The sequence below is a fragment of the Manihot esculenta genome, chromosome 1 (genome assembly GCF_001659605.2).
Source record: "Manihot esculenta cultivar AM560-2 chromosome 1, M.esculenta_v8, whole genome shotgun sequence".
NCBI classification, from domain to species: Eukaryota; Viridiplantae; Streptophyta; class Magnoliopsida; order Malpighiales; family Euphorbiaceae; genus Manihot; species Manihot esculenta.
In genome coordinates this window covers 38,991,294-39,008,085 of record NC_035161.2, presented here as the reverse complement: position 1 = coordinate 39,008,085, position 16,792 = coordinate 38,991,294, and the positions used below count along the sequence as shown (strand labels likewise).

The 16,792-nt window shown below is 35.7% G+C and overlaps 2 protein-coding genes across 5 annotated transcripts; both read left to right on the top strand.

Moving 5' to 3' along the window:
• The first annotated feature begins 129 nt into the window (after positions 1–129).
• LOC110612895 (nicotinamide adenine dinucleotide transporter 1, chloroplastic) lies at positions 130–5,113 on the top strand. Of its 2 annotated transcripts, none has more exons than XM_021753751.2 (9): positions 130–524; positions 756–851; positions 1,145–1,251; positions 2,852–2,900; positions 3,125–3,231; positions 3,535–3,629; positions 3,729–3,817; positions 3,893–3,987; positions 4,508–5,113. In XM_021753751.2, the coding sequence occupies exons 1-9, from the start codon at positions 455–457 to the stop codon at positions 4,742–4,744; spliced, it is 945 nt and encodes a 314-aa protein (XP_021609443.1). In that variant the 5' UTR covers positions 130–454; the 3' UTR covers positions 4,745–5,113. The 2 variants fall into 2 exon arrangements, with proteins under 2 accessions (XP_021609443.1, XP_021609434.1); XM_021753742.2 differs by having other exon boundaries at positions 756–860.
• A 5,059-nt stretch (positions 5,114–10,172) lies between these two features.
• On the top strand, positions 10,173–16,210 carry LOC110612888 (kinesin-like protein KIN-14I). 3 transcript variants are annotated; one of them, XM_043961875.1, is made up of 20 exons: positions 10,173–10,318; positions 10,503–10,701; positions 10,908–11,074; positions 11,190–11,333; positions 11,477–11,713; positions 11,807–11,878; positions 12,218–12,286; positions 12,394–12,471; positions 12,574–12,705; positions 12,784–12,865; positions 12,973–13,068; positions 13,153–13,326; positions 13,416–13,522; positions 13,605–13,783; positions 13,935–14,096; positions 14,199–14,452; positions 14,578–14,741; positions 14,849–15,046; positions 15,219–15,703; positions 15,790–16,210. In XM_043961875.1, exons 2-20 carry the CDS (start codon positions 10,581–10,583, stop codon positions 15,920–15,922), a joined length of 3,054 nt encoding a protein of 1,017 aa, XP_043817810.1. In that variant the 5' UTR covers positions 10,173–10,318; positions 10,503–10,580; the 3' UTR covers positions 15,923–16,210. The 3 variants fall into 3 exon arrangements, with proteins under 3 accessions (XP_043817810.1, XP_043817818.1, XP_043817814.1); XM_043961879.1 differs by having other exon boundaries at positions 10,251–10,340; XM_043961883.1 differs by having other exon boundaries at positions 10,232–10,701; positions 15,793–16,210.
• Positions 16,211–16,792: the final 582 nt, after the last annotated feature.

Sequence of the window (16,792 nt, the reverse complement as noted above, 5' to 3'; positions counted from 1 at the left end):
TATATATTATAAAATAATGTATATTTATTTCATTTAAATTATGAACTCCGTTTTTCTAAGTTAAACTCGGGTTGAGGTTAAACCGTAACTTCTGATTCGCGGTTCAAATAGTCTTATCGGTTTTGTAAACCTTGATTCACGGCGATTCCAACGTTTCCCTCTATCGCTCTCTCCTTCTCTCAACCTCTCCCTCCCTCCCTCCCTCGATTTCATCGAAGCTCGCCTCCACCTCTACATGTACTTCCCTCCCAATAGCTCCCTGATTTATCTGCAATCGACATACTCACCGACACCCAAAATTGAACTGATTCGATTCAACGCGCGCAAATACCCATAGAGAACTATCTGGCCATGCGACTCTGGTCCTCTGCAATCTACCTCTCCAGAGAGGACTCCTTTAGTTTTGTTCGAATCTCCGCTTGTCCACTGTTTGATTTCACGAATTATACAAGATATGCCCACCGATTCTAATGCTCCCAATCCCAGGGGTCTTCTCTGCAATGCCGGCGCAGGGGCGGCTGCCGGTACGTTTTTAATTTATATTTTCCCCGTTTTTTGTTCTATTATTTACGTATACTCTGGTTGGTTATCAAGAAAATTGCGGAAAGAAAAGAAAACATTTTGATATGTGGTCAAGCGATAGTGTAAATCGAGAATTTGGAATTGTGACTGCTTTTCTGTTCTTGATTTACACAGTGTTTGAATCTGGTGATTTTTATCGTCGTGTTTTTTTTTTTGGTGTACTTTTGTTGCAGGAGTTATTGCTGCGACATTTGTGTGTCCTTTAGACGTCATCAAGACTAGGTTTCAGGTTCACGGGCTGCCGAAGCTTGATAATGGAAGTATTAAAGGTATTAAAGGTACGCTTTTCTCTTCGCCTCACACATACGCATCATGCATTGACATAAAATCTCGTCTGTTCAGGCGAAGCATTACTTCTGTTGATTACCAATTGAAGGTCTCAAAGGTAATGAAAATTCTATTTTTAGTCTTGTAAGGCCAACGTGGTTTTGGTTTATAATTATAACTTTTCAGGCATAAAATGGTAATGCGGTCTTAGTTTATAGTCATTTATTGTTGCTTGTAAGTCCTTGTGCGCATTGATGAAGAAAATGTAGTTAATTATTAAATTTCAACATGCCAGGGAGTCTAATAGTGGGTAGTTTGGAACAAATAAAACAGAAGGAAGGGCTACGTGGCATGTACCGTGGACTTGGTCCTACTGTGTTGGCACTACTTCCTAATTGGGCAGTAAGTGATGTTCTTTCCTGAAATTATTTTCTTTCATGCTTCTTGGAGTGGTGATTATCAAGAAAAGAGAAGGAAAAGAAATGGTATACAGTGAATAATGCTTCTTGCTGATGCTTTGTTAAATTCATTGGTTTTCCTGTTGAATGTAATCACTTATAGCAATTTATTGCTTTGAAGTGCATATATGGATATAGCGAGAGTAATGCTGAAGTAAAGAGGTATTAACACTGCTTCACATGCATGCACTCTGCTTTCGGCTTTTGTCTCATGGCTAATCAGATTGAAAGTCACAAGGCTAATGTGATCAACATGACAACCGTTTATTTTTTCTATGAGCCTTGTTCTTTTAACAAGTACCTCATTAGATGCACCAGAGTAATCTTTTATACCTTTTCCAAGCTCATACATTTTGGGAGCACTGGTTGGACAAATTTCCTAATTCCAAAGCAAAAGTTTTGTTTATGAACTGTTATGTGATTGATGGTCTTAGGTTATAAATAATTGGGATGAAAGAGGCAGCCATAAATTTTTATGTCACATTGGCTTGAGAATCCTGGGAGATATTTTAACCTCAGATGACTTGTGAAATAAGGGTATTGCTTGGTTTATGGATGTGGTTTTTGTTTAAGAATCCGAGGACCACTTTTTTCTTCATTGCAAATGGGTGAAAAGCTATTTGGAGTATGGTGTTTATGCTACCCTTGGAATTAATACTCTGTACAAAGAATATAGAGATGGAACTAAGAGCTGCAAGGAGCTCTTATTATAGGACTAGGTATAAGGATATATTGGATGCTGTTCCTTTGGTTATTTTTAGGGGCATCTAGAGGGAGAAGAGGATTTGAGAATTGAGACTGCAGAAACACCGTCAGACATAAAATAAGGGGAGTGGGTGCATGCTCTTCAAGTGTGGGTAGTAAGGACTTATATGTAGATCATCTTTCTTTTGTGAATTTTCAATTTTGTCATTACTCTTTACAAAGGAGACCCTGAATTGTTATGCCTTAGCTTATATTTGTGGAACCCATTACCCATCTGATGTTATTCTTGTTTATTTATTTTATATCAGAGGCATGCCATTCACATCTCTCCTTTTTGTTCTATTATAACTTTTGGTAGATTGAAAATGATCAATTGCACATTGGAAAGGTAAAGGATCACCTCTTTGGTTATTTGCTGCAACAATTATTTCAATGAGCAATTTATCTATTGGAATGGTTGAAGCCAATTACTGGAAGAAAACAATTAAAGGAAGAGGATAATTCACTCATGAAGTGAAAGAAATTACGCCTATTGATGATGTTGAAGACCATGATCAATTTGAGCCAATTTGAATTTTACCCTTAATCCAGAATATACTATGCAGGAGGTTGTTTTAGAGGGGCAGTTGGTATTGTTTAGGGACTTTATGTAGTGGTCTAGTCTCAAGAAAGATCATCAGCGAGGCCACTGGTGAAATTTTAAGGAGTTTTAGATTTTAGTGGATTCAGAATAATACTGTATTTTCTTGTTTTTTCTCATTTTTTATTGTGGCTTATGGGGCTTGTAATTATTTCATTATAGTTTTCTCTCAAATGACACAATTTTGACATTTTTTCAGGTTTATTTTACAATATATGAGCAGCTCAAATGCTTTCTTTCTTCCAATGGTTAGTGCAAACCTTTTGCTTTTATTAGGGTTGATAGAAAGCATGACTTTACTTCATTCTTTTTCATCTGGTGCATTTATTTTTTTTATTTTTTTTGAAGTGATGGTGCATGGATTTTTGTGAAATTCATCTTGCTTTTTCCTCTTCTCAAGTGTTACTGTTTTAATTATTTGTTTTTCTTAATTCAAAGTCCTAATGTTTCTGTACTGCTGGTGCTTGTGTAGATGAAAATCATCTTTCAATAGGTGCTAATGTGATAGCTGCTTCTGGTGCTGGAGCTGCGACAACTATTTTCACAAACCCTCTTTGGGTTGTGAAGACCAGACTTCAAGTGTGTTCCACAAACTCCTGTCCTCATTGCCTTATATTATGAAAAAAGAGGAATTTCAATTATATACGATATTTTGCCAATAGATTAATGTACATAAATTTTTAGGCGATGTTCCATGATTTTAACCCCAATAGCTTTAGCAGGATACAACCAAATTAAAAAAAGGATTCCTACATTTATGCAATTTACATTACTTGGCAAGCAAAGTAGAAAAAGAAAATAGAAGAAAAATCAATGGGCTTGCAAGAGTGAAATTTGCATCTTCAAAGGTAATTCAAATTTTCCTCTCTTTTTGCTTTTTAGACCCAGGGAATGAGAGCAGGTGTGGTTCCATATAGGAGTACGCTGTCTGCTTTGAGGAGAATAGCTCATGAGGAGGGTATTCGTGGGTTATACAGGTACCATTTTCTATGGCCAGCTTTTGTGAAACTGTGTAATCTTTTTCTAGTTGCAAAGACAAAAAATGATAATGTTGTTAAGCTTTGTGTTTTGACCAGCGGTCTCGTGCCTGCATTGGCTGGCATCAGTCATGTTGCTATTCAATTTCCAACATATGAGACCATCAAATTTTATTTGGCTGATCGAGGTAGTTGATTTTTGTTTGGTCTGTTTGACAATATTGATCTGTAGAATTAGTTTTAAATTAAAGAGGTTGTTTCAGATAATACGACAATGGATAAACTAAGTGCACGTGATGTAGCGGTTGCCTCATCGGTCTCAAAAATATTTGCTTCAACATTGACATATCCTCATGAGGTATATTGCTGAACAAATTTTAACATTTACTTTCAATTTAAAAAAAAAACAGCATGAAGAATAGAAACATCATGATTGCTCATTACCTAATTAACTATAATTTCTCCCCTCCACCAAATTCACTAAAATAATAAGTTGAAGAAGGATTCTTGAAGACTTTCACAGATTACATCAATTTTTCAAGGGATGCTTGTAATTTAAAATGTTATTTCCTTTTCAACCTTCGCAATGGAAAGGTTTACCGGAATGTGTGGACTATCGACCAGTAATTGTTGCTAAAAATTTGTTTATTTTAGGCTGCAGGAAACTTTCCCCCCTTATTTAATGAGCTAAGCATTATTTCTTTTTCTTATCTAAGCTGCCTTAACGCGTTGTTTGGCAGCTAATGACCATTGTTTGGCTTTAGTGCTTTGGGGGTCCAACATCAAACAGATGGTAGCAATTAACTGTTGTCATTGCTATCCATGTTGTCTGCTTAGTCAACTTAAAAAAAATAATGAATTAGGTTTCTCCATTATAGGTTGTACGCTCAAGGCTTCAAGAACAGGGCCACCATTCTGAGAAGCGCTACTCTGGTGTGGTTGATTGCATAAAGAAGGTATTTCAGAAAGATGGTATTCCTGGTTTTTACCGGGGGTGTGCCACCAACCTTCTTAGGACCACCCCTGCAGCTGTTATTACATTCACCAGCTTTGAGATGATTCACCGTTTTCTTGTTACTCTTTTCCCTCCTGATCCTCATTCTCACACATTGTGAAACTGGATTGATCTCGAGATTGTTTGTATGGATAAACCGACTTGCATTCTATGGACAACAAAAGGGAAGAATCGCAAGGTTAGGTTGACATTGTCCCAGAGATGATATATTCTCTAGATTTCTTGTGTTCTGTATTTATTTCAGGTAGTTTTTGTAGCAATTAGCAACAGTGATAAATATTGAAACTACATCTACATCCCTCGTATAACTTCTGTAACTAAAAGTTGCTGAAGGAGGGGAAGGAATTTTACGTCAAGGGTACTTTGTGGACTTGAATATTCAAACATTTTTTATATGATGACTTTGTAATAAATTTTTCTAGAAGTCTCGACATTTAACATCTTATTTGGCATTATAGCTGGCTTTACATTATATGGACTTGGTTACAACATTTACTTTGTCCTCTTGAGGATTGTTGAATTGGTGGACGACCTTGTTTCACTGGCCGTCTCATTTGGCATTCTAGTTGCAGGGTTACTATGCATAATTGGATATTAACACGTTTAAGATAAATTTAACAATCAATAGCAACAACTGTTGAAGTCTACAATTCTTGGACACGAAGAAGATTAAATTACCGCCTTGTGATCTCTGCAGAAGACATTATCAAGGTGTTGGCTTTCTGAATGCCTGATGGTGAGGCCATTGCAGCCTTTGAACTAGCTATACAGTGGACAAAAATGCACAATTTGCCTGTTTGGCAGTAGTAGGGTAGGACCAACTTTGTCATGGCCAGGGTATCGCTAGTCCCAGAGAGAACTGAAATGTCCAAAATCCTTCAGCTTTGACAAGTTGAGCTGTCCGAATCAAGGGACCTCTATGTATGCCCATCCCTCAAAGGCAAAACGGGGAGGATAAAAAGGGGAAGATCCTGATTGGATGACCCTACGGTTAAAATCCAATCACTTGAAAAGTTTCTGTTTCTAATCAGGTCGGCCAATTTGGAGGTTGATACCATCTTTATTTTTGGGAGGGGGATGCAAATTAATGCTATATTATTTGGGTTAAAATGCAAAATTTAAGTCTTAATAGTGCTGAATTATGTCTGTCCCTTAAAGAAGAACACCCCTACTCAATAGCTTTTAGGGTTAAAACAATGAATTTGATTTGAAAAATCTCCTCCTGTGTCCCAGTGCCAGTTAAAATTGTGCTAATAAAGGAGGTGGTGCCCATAATTTGACAACTCATAAACTAGAAAAGGGGATCCTATGACCTTCATCTCCTCATCTTTGAGGATTAAGACAACTTATAGGTCAGATTAATAAATGAACTGGGACTTTTAATGACTCTCTTTAATAAAATTCTCTCCCATAATTAGTTGGAACAACTGGATTTCAAGACATTGATCGATGGCAGCAACAAAATACAACCATTAGTTCATGAAATCAAAAGAACATTCCACGTAGCAGAACAAAATAAAATAGTTGATTTGCAAGAAAGCATATGAATTCCAACTCCCCCTAATATTCTTCACTTTTTTTTGGGCACTGAGATATTACAAACTATATATTTGCAACAAGTACCATCACATACCCAAGTATAATTAGAGGGCATGGGTCTGTGAGGAGCAAAAGGACTCCCCTTTCATCACCCATCATGCTTCGGTCCCTTCATCACCAAAAGATCTAGGAGTGCAATGCTTCATGATTCATTGGGAATGCTAGTTGCCCCACACATAATTAACAAACAAGGGCCAAAAGGCAAAAAAAAAAAAAAAAAAAAAAAAAATTAAAGAAAGGACCAAACTTATGATGCTTCTTCCCTCTCTTTCTTTCTTTTATCTCCTATACTTTTGCATGTTTTTTTAATTAATTTTAAACCATAGGCCTTAACAAGAACCACTTGGTTGCTAACTCATTAACTAAAGATTACCTACTGGCAATGAAGTTTGGTCTGTTTCTTAACAAACTGTCCTTTCTTCCAACTTTTTATATGGCCAACGGCTACATGAGATTTGCTGTGAACTTCTTCAATTCTTGTAATATTTTGTTGAGAATTCTCCTGTTGTTTGCTTTCCAGATGGGAGTTGGGACACAGATGAATATTATTCTCTCTCCCTTTTGACATCTGGCCACCCAAAGAATAATAATTGCAATGATGGTTAGTGCTTTTCCTTTCTAAATCTTTCAACTCTTTTTATTCTTTTACTAAAGTTACCCTACTATTATTAATCTGCAAGTTGCATTTCTTTATCCTTTTGATCCATGGCTGGAGTTGGGATGGTCACCATGGATGTGTAAGAGTATCCAAAGCCTTCAGAAATCAGTAGGATATGGTAAATGGTAAGTAAAATTATGCATTTTATTGTTAATGCTACACGTAATTAAAAAGATAAAAATTAATGTGATAGTTATTTATTATTAACTACCACTATCCCCATTGGCTATTGGTATAACTACCACCACCATTCTCATCTAGCCTAGCCTAGCCGCTGCCTCTAGCTACTCAGCCATTATTGCTTAATGGTTTTGCTATCGCCACCACTTAGCTACCTTAACTGTTACCGTTGTCTCATTTTATTAAAATGAGAAATCTTTTTGCTTGAAGAAAAAGAAGATCAAAATGTAGGCAGTAAAAGGTGAATTGGCTAGCCCTAGTACCTTGCTTGGATGTTGCTCAAATTGAGAAATCTTTTTGCTTTAGTTAGTTGCAAAACATTTGGTACCCACATCATACATATACATAGAGAGAGAGAGAGATTCATTAATTTCACCTAAGATCCTCAGCCTTAACTACCAAAAAGAATTAATGTATAATCTAGCAAATTAATAAAATAAATAATAGATATAGAGATAGAGAAGTGAGGCATGTGATGTGGAGATGGTGCATGATGTGGCTTCCCATCTTCACACCATGTCAATGTATGTGTGCATTTCATCATTTTTGTAGGTTCACCAAACATGTGAAAAACAATTCCCTCTTCTTTTAACTTTTACTATAAAAAAAAAAAAAAGAGTGCTTTACAAAATATCCTAAATAATGCTATTTTTGTATATATTTTCAGAAAACATTAAATTGTTAGTACTTAAATATAATATTAACTAGTTAATTATTAGCTATTACAAAAAATAATGTAAAAACTACTTTTAGCTAAATCTGGTAATGAGAATGTTTAATAGACAATACTCCGCTGATTTTTTGATTTATTTCTACAAATTTAACCCGCCGTCCTCTCGTCGTTGAATAACATATTTAATACCCAATAGAAACACGCCACCAATAAGCACACTGCTTTCCTACAAACCCCGTGGCTCCTTTCAATTGACGCATTCTAAAACAATCTGTTAAAAGCCCGTCATATGATCATTGCCCCCTTGTGGGAATTAAATAATCCAAGGCCTGCCGAATGCCCGTGAAGTGGGTCCAAGAAGGCCGCGCCACATGGGGCTCACAGGACTCCAAACCTACTTGGTTCGGCACCGAACCATCCATTTGAATTTTTCGAACGTTGAACTTGAAGCAACCAAACACCTGCTGCCTCTCTCACTCGGTACTTCTCAATCAGGCTAATTATGTAATTTCTTATCTTTAATTCAAATAAATTAATTTCACTAATTATAAAATTAATTTCTGAAGAGAAAAAAGAAAAATCAGAAAGCTTTTTGATACATAGGAATGAATCCTGTAGAATTTTGGTTAAAGAGGATAATAATGATTATGAAGAAGAAGAAGAAGAGGAAGAGAAGATTTGGTAACCGTTTTTCAACAACCATTCCAGTAGCTGAAAGATACACACTGCCTAACGGATGTGGTCCGTTTTCAAGTAAAATTTGGAATTCTTCCTTTTCAACCATTTTTAATTTATTGTTCAGTCTTCTTTTTCTCATACAATGCCTCTATATGCTTTCTTCGCTTTAAAACTCAAGTAACTTTAATGCTTTTCATTTATTTAAAAAATAATTACTACTGGACATGTGCCGCCTGTTTAGTGGCTTTTTCTTCTTTTTTTTTTCCCCTTCTTACTACAATAATCATTTGAAGCTTAATATTTGAATTCTCTAATTTAAAATTTTTCACATATTAAAATTTTTATTAAAATATTTATATATAAATTTATTAATAAATTTTATTTTTAAATTAAAATTAAATAATAAAAAATAAATTACATCGTTATTTTTCAAAGCTAAATAGAAAAAAAAAATCCACACATTACCTTTTTGACATAACAATAATGTAACTTGAGTTAGAATGGGCATGCCGCATACGTGATGAAGCTGTCACCAGAAGCTTACAGGCGGAGGACCGACTGACCCCCTATTATTGTTTTGAACATTTTGAATCTTTTTGGACACGAATAAAAAAATTATTATAAAATTTTTGAGAAAAAATATAATTTTTATTTATACTTAATTATATAATATTTATAATAATATATTTGAACTTAGAATATAATTTTTTATTACGTTTCATGTGGGATGAAAAATCATATTTGAATATCGTAGAAGTTATTTTCAAACTATCAAATCTGGATTTTAAGATCAAAGAGAGCTATTTATGAAAGAAAAAGAAAGAGAGAACAAGTGTTATTACAAAATTAAGCATGAAATTATGTGACGTTTTTATACATGAAATAGTGAAATTCAATCAAACAGACAACCCCCACCCACCGCCCTCTGTCTTTGAAATGTTTCATGTTTTTGAATTTCCATGGGAGGGAACACTTCTTTTGATTTTGTTGCTTCTTTTTAACTCTTCTATTATAGCTTTCTTTTTAATTTATTTTCCATTTCCCTTTAACTATATATAATTATTATGTACCCTACAAACTTCTCATTCTTATCCACCATCTCAAAAAATAATATTCTTTCATTTTATATGAAAAATTATTATATATAAATAAAATATTATTTAAACTAAAATTTTATTAGTGATACTCTTATTCCATGCAATTACTCTTGTAAATCGCAATTACTATATATTTTAGTCCTTCTCTTCAAGCTCAAGATGAAAAAAAGTTAAAAAAAAAAAAAAAAGATTTTAATCATTAGACTTGAGAAATTAATTTCACGGGTTAAAGCCAAAAAAGATGCCAGTATTTGAAAAAAATCAAATATAATTTATCCGCTACTGGAAATCTACAAAGTATTTCAATTTTATTTTTCATGAAATTTGAGATTAATAGAATTTTGATTTATTAATTTTTTTAAATAAAATGTAAAATGATCATTATATTTATTGAATTATTTTAAAAACAAATTTCAAAATCCAATAACGAACCCCCTATTCCCCAGTACAGTAATCTTTTTTTTTTTTTAAAAAAAAAAAAACAACACAAGATTCCCGGTGTTCCGGCAGCCGGCAGGAAAAAGAAAGAAAACAGAGAGTATTAAAAATTTCTTTTTTTTTTAGAAAAAAGGGAAAAACATCGAGAAAAACTAAAAACAGTTCCGTGTTTTGAACTTGAAAGGTTCGGAGACAGGTTCGGATGAATAGGTTTGGGAAGGAGAGATGGAGCAGTGACAGTATAAAGCAAAGAAAATAGAGAGAGATAAGCTCTGTATACTTTGTAGAAGAAGAAGGGGGAAAAAAAGAAAAGAAAAGCAAAAAGAAGAAAAGCAAAAGCTCATGGAGAATGTGAGTCTGTATTAGTATCAAAGTAATTTCACCGCACCAAACAAATATCTCTCTCCCTAGTCTCTTTCTTGTCCGATCTCCCGTTTTTTCAAAATCTTTGGATTGGAGAGATTGCAATTGAAGCTACAATTTGACTAGAGCTGAATGATTGTTCCTTCATATCTTTCTTTTCCTGGTTTCTCAGAATTTTCAGTGAGGATTTGATGGTGGAATTGTAAAAAAGGAAAGAGAAAATAGTATCAGTTGCCGTTCGGTGGGGGAAATGGCAGGAGACGGAGCATTAATGTCGTTTTCAGTGGCTTCAGTGGTGGAGGATGTACTGCAACAGCACGGCAATAGACTCGGAGATCTTGATTTGGAGTCTAGAAAAGCTGAAGAAGCTGGTATCTTTTATCTTTCTTGTTTTTCCATTCTTTCCTTTTTTGGCTTCATTTTTCTGTTGTCTCATTTAATTGATTATCGATGAGTTATTTATTGATTATCATTTTACGTTTAATTAAATTCGGCAGTTAATTGATGAGTTTATTATTCTGGAATATAGAGGTTCAGTAGAGCTAGTTTAGCTGAGATGATATTCTGTATTTTGCAGCATCAAGAAGATATGAGGCCGCAGGGTGGTTGAGAAAGATGGTTGGGGTGGTTGCGGCCAGGGATTTGCCAGCGGAGCCTTCTGAAGAGGAATTTAGGCTTGGATTGAGAAGCGGAATCATCCTTTGCAATGCCCTCAATAAGGTTCAGCCTGGAGCTGTGCCCAAGGTGAATTTGATCACCATTTCAACTCTGTTTAGCTGACATTAGTTTTCTTTTTTTTCCTTTTTTCCCCGTACTTCCGCGTATGAAATGATAATTTAAAGTGATTTATTGCTGTTAGGTGGTTGAAGGTCCGTGTGATGCTGCTCTTATCCCCGATGGAGCTGCATTATCTGCTTTTCAATATTTTGAAAATGTGAGGAATTTCCTTGTTGCTGTACAAGAGATTGGGCTTCCTACTTTCGAGGCATCTGATCTGGAACAAGTATGCATTGCAATTTCTCCCTCTATATATGTATTTATCAAATTGAGTGGGAAGAGACAACGATTGCTTGTTTCCAGAATCACCTTTATGTGATTGAATATGAATTAAATAAACCCTGTTAATTATCTTTGCTAAAATTTCAGGGAGGAAAATCTGCCAGGATTATGAATAGTGTTTTGGCACTTAAATCCTACAGTGAGTGGAAACAGACGGGTGGAAATGGAGTGTGGAAATTTGGCGGAAATGTGAAACCTACCATCTCAACAAAATCTTTTGTACGAAAAAACTCTGAGCCATTTATGAATTCCTTAGCGAGGAACTCATCGATGAATGATCAGTCTTTGAACGCTCTGTCCACTGACCTTGACCAAAATAAAATGGTTGGTAAGCTTAACTGTTTTAAGTTTGTGCCTCTACTGGCTCTATCCATTTTGAAAGTAAAGATTTTCCTTTTTCCCTATGCTTCCATGCAGTCTACCTCTGGTTCCTTGAGTATGCTGGTTCGGGCTGTTTTGTTGGATAAGAAGCCAGAAGAAGTTCCAACGGTAAGACATTTATGCACTTTCCGCTGCTTGTTAAATTATTGGACTTGATTAAGAATAATACACTGAGCTAGTATTATGGCGGATGAATATTTCTTCTGTCCAAACTAAAAGTTTAGCAGCGTAGGACAACCTGAGCTAGTAAACCTGCCTAATTTTTCATATAATACTTATTTGCTAATTTGTTGCTCTAGGAGACATTTACACAAGGGTTTTGACTCATGAGACCTGAATTTATAACTCTCTTCCCTTAAGATTTAGAATTGTTAATGCCACTACTTCCTATAGTTCTGCTGCTAATGCTTATAACACTAAATTTTGCTTCACTGATGTGTGGAATAGTTGGTGGAATCAGTGCTAAGTAAGGTTGTGGAAGAGTTTGAGCATCGCATTGCAAGCCAATATGATCTGGTATGCTACTCAATCATTTTAAACTTTATGTATTCATAGAATTAAAGAGGAAATTCTTCAAACCAGCTAAAGTTTTATTAATTTATGGATCATTGTTGTAATTTAAGGTAAAGACTACTCCTAAAGATGCGGCTGTTTCTCAGGGCAACAAGTTTGCATTTAAATCTGCATCTGGTGATAAAAAGGTAAATCCTCCCTCTTGATTACTTCTAAATAGCCTAGATTCTTTCTAAAATCCGGTGAATACGATTCTAATTTCTCAATTTGTTTTTTACGAAATCATACAGATCGAAGATAAAAGTATCACAGTGATAAAGAAAGAGGAATGGCTTCACAAGAACCACATTCCTGAAGAGGAACGTAAAAATCAAAACCTGAAACATCAGATGATCTTTGATCATCAACAAAGAGACATTCAGGTATCATTAGTAGAGATATTCCTTTCTTAGTTTTTGCAACAAACTAGATTACTCATGTTTTTTATACTTTTCCTTCAGGAATTAAAGCATGCACTTCGTACAACAAAAGCTGGAATGCAGTTTATGCAAATGAAATTTCTTGATGAGTTTAACAATTTAGGTAAGCAGTCTGATTCAGTAACTTTTTTTTTTCTTTGTGGTGAAAGGGGGGCAAATTTGGTTAATATGAGTTCTTATCTAAGAATTGAGTTTGGTCTTTCTTCACAGGCATGCACATACAGGGTCTAGCTCATGCTGCTTCTGGTTACCACAAGGTTCTCGAGGAAAACCGCAAGCTATACAATCAGGTGCAGGACCTCAAGGGTGAGTTACTGTATGCCTAAATTCTAGAAGTCGTACTTGTCTTTATATGTGATAGAGCGCTTAAGACTTCTTGTACTTCATCAGGAAGTATTCGGGTTTATTGCCGAGTGAGGCCATTTTTGTCTGCACAATCCAACTTTTTAAGCACTGTGGATCATATAGAAGATGGAAATATTACTATTAACACCCCATCAAAACTTGGAAAAGGACGCAAGTCCTTCAGTTTCAACAAAGTCTTCGGACCATCTGCCACACAAGGTAGCTAGATTTTCGTTTATAGATTTATTCAAATTAATACAAATTGAATCGATATTAGTTTTTACACATTGTACTTCACTGAATTGCAGCGGAGGTCTTCTCTGATATGCAGCCATTGATCCGGTCTGTTCTTGATGGATACAATGTTTGCATATTTGCATATGGTCAGACGGGATCTGGAAAAACTTATACAATGGTAAAAAGTTTTAAGATACACACTGAAAAATCTATATTTGCTCAGGATACAAAATTATTGACTTTGCTGTTTCTATTTCCAGACTGGACCCAAAGATCTTACAGAGAAAAATCTCGGTGTAAATTATAGGGCATTGGGTGATTTGTTTCTTCTAGCAGAGCAAAGAAAGGACATCTTCTGCTATAACGTGGCGGTACAAATGATTGAGATTTACAATGAGCAAGTCAGGGATCTCCTTGTCACTGATGGAAGCAACAAAAGATATCCTTGACATTCTTTTTTGGCCTCAAGTTTATGAAAAAATTATTTCGCTTTTCACCAAAATCATCTTGACAAATAAAGAACTTTAAGAAGTCGTTCAAAATATATGGAATTCTATTTGGATTTTGGCTATCCTTAATTATTTTGGCACATTAGAAATTCGCAATAGTTCTCAAACTGGTCTGAATGTACCAGATGCAAATCTTGTTCCCGTTTCATCAACATCTGATGTCATTGATTTGATGAACCTTGGACAAAGGAATCGTGCTGTCGGTGCAACAGCCCTTAATGACCGTAGCAGTCGCTCTCATAGGTAAGTTGCTCTTCTTCTTCATCTTATATGTTTTCTTTCTATGTATGATTCTACATCGATGCCTTCCAGTGAGAATGACTTTCTATTGTTGTGAAACTGTAGTTGCTTGACTGTTCACGTTCAAGGAAGAGACTTGACATCAGGAACTATGCTTCGTGGTTGCATGCATCTGGTTGATTTGGCGGGGAGCGAGAGGGTAGACAAATCTGAAGTGACAGGAGATAGATTAAAAGAGGCACAACATATTAACAAATCTCTTTCAGCTTTAGGCGATGTGATTGCTTCACTTGCCCAAAAGAACCCACATGTCCCTTATAGAAACAGCAAACTTACACAGCTGCTCCAAGATTCACTTGGTAAGATTAAAATGATATCTGCTTTAGTTCTCCTCCAGCAGCCACCACCCCCCCCCCCCCCCCCTCCCTCTCTCTTCCTACCCAAAAATAATTACTATTATTTGGTATTTTGATTCTCATTTCAGGAGGACAGGCCAAAACATTAATGTTTGTTCACATGAGCCCTGAGCCTGATGCTGTTGGAGAAACAATAAGCACACTTAAATTTGCGGAGCGGGTAGCCACCGTTGAACTAGGAGCAGCTCGCGTGAACAAAGATGATGCGGATGTTAAAGAGCTCAAAGAACAAGTAATTATTTTTCTTTATCTCCTTTACCCTTCCTATCATTGCTGTCTTTATCATACTTCAAACTTAATATACATTGTGCGGCAATTTCTATTTCATTTTCTGTCTAGATTGCAAGCCTTAAGGCAGCATTAGCAAGGAAAGAGGGAGAAGCAGAACACTTTCAACATTCTGTATCTGGCAACTCTGAAAGGTACAGAAGAAAAGAAAATGAGTCATCGCCCCTTGATTCTATTAACTCGCGGCCTGGGGATGTAAATGATAGCAATAGCTTCCGGCAACCCATGGGTGATGTAGGCAACATAGAGGTGAATCTTGCAATCCGGACATCATTGATTACAGTTTCTTAAAGCTTGCCGAGTATACTAGTATATTAATTATCCTCGCCATTAGCATTAGCAGTACTGCAATGTCTTTATTCTTGCTAGATGAAAGTTATGAACTGATTTTGATATAAATATGGATATGCTGCATGTGCAGGTTCACACCAACGCTACTTTGAGGCAAAAGAGGCAGAGTTTCGATCTTGATGAGCTATTAGCAAATTCACCTCCATGGCCTCCAGTGATTAGTCCTAACAAAAATTCTGGAGAGGATGAAAAGGAAATTTGCTCAGGCGAGTGGGTAGATAAAGTCATGGTGAATAGGCAAGATGTTGTAAATAGAGTTGAAAACCCTTTAGGGTGCTGGGAAGCAGTCAATACCCATTTGCCTGATGTGTTTCAACAGAAATATCTTTCAGACAATTCCAAAATTTACACCGAGCAATCCTATAATATGTTTGTGGGTAACAACAGGTTCAACAGTAGTAGTACTGATGATATGGATGATGCCGCCACAAGTGATTCTTCAGAACCTGATTTGCTGTGGCAATTCAATCAAGCCAAGCTTTCTGGCATATCCAGTGGGATTGACTCCAAAACAAAGAAGCCAAATTCAAAAGCAGCAAAGAATCCAGATTTGAGGTACTTCAGATGTGATCTATTTATTACATACTAATATACAAGCTGCTATCTAACAACGTTTCTTAACAAGTTGTTACCTTTTGCAGCAGGAATTTAAATCCCATGCTAGGTCCTTCACCGTCACGAAAATTACCAAATGGAGTTGGTGCTCCCTTGCACCGGAGTGGAAGGCAGCCAGCTCCTGTTGATATGAAACGAAGAACTGGAAATAGAAAGTAGGGATGTTAGCCACGTTGAGGGGAAGATTTCACAGTTTTTTTTTTTCCTTCCTTGTTATATATATATATATATATTCTTAATTTTTTCAGAGAGAGAAAGAGAGTTTTTTATTATATTGTTATTCTGTTTTTCCATTGTTATGTTTATAATACAGTACAAATGGAGCAATAATTCCAGTTGCTTGTTGGTTGTCGATTTGGAGAGCACACCAGAAGTATAATGTATCCTGAGTTCCTGACTTTGATTTGTTTTCACGAGGGATATATATATATATATATTTGTTTGTACATTCTATGTTACCATTTTTCTTTACGTAACATATTAGAAACTCAAATTTTACTCAATTTCTCTTATTTTCTATAATACCGTCCTCACATATAAAAGTGAGGAAATTTATAAAATTTTCTAGAACACTAAAAGATATTGTTTCTCATTAAAGAAAAACATTTATATTCTTCCTTAAGGGAAACGAAATGGATTTAAAGTTTGTTAAGTGCATACTTTCTTCCATTGATCCAAGCCTACCTCATCTCTTTAATTCTTCCATCATTGGTGCCAATCACCTTGCACTATATATGCCAGGTGATAGCGAATGAACATCGCCAGAAATAAGATAGCGAGGACCGATTAAAAAAAAAAGGGCGTTATTGAAACAGTTTGTGATGTCCTCATCCTCTTACACTCTCCCGCTAAATTTTGCAACATTCTCGTCGCAATTGAATCGGATATAATTGCTAATTCTCGGATATTGTGGTTCGTTAGTATTTCAGGCGGCTCCACTTCGTTTTGCACGGATAGCCTTTTCCTCGTAGAATCACTAGCTCTGCACAATTTGTCTGATCCAGGATGGCTCTATACTAATTGAAACAG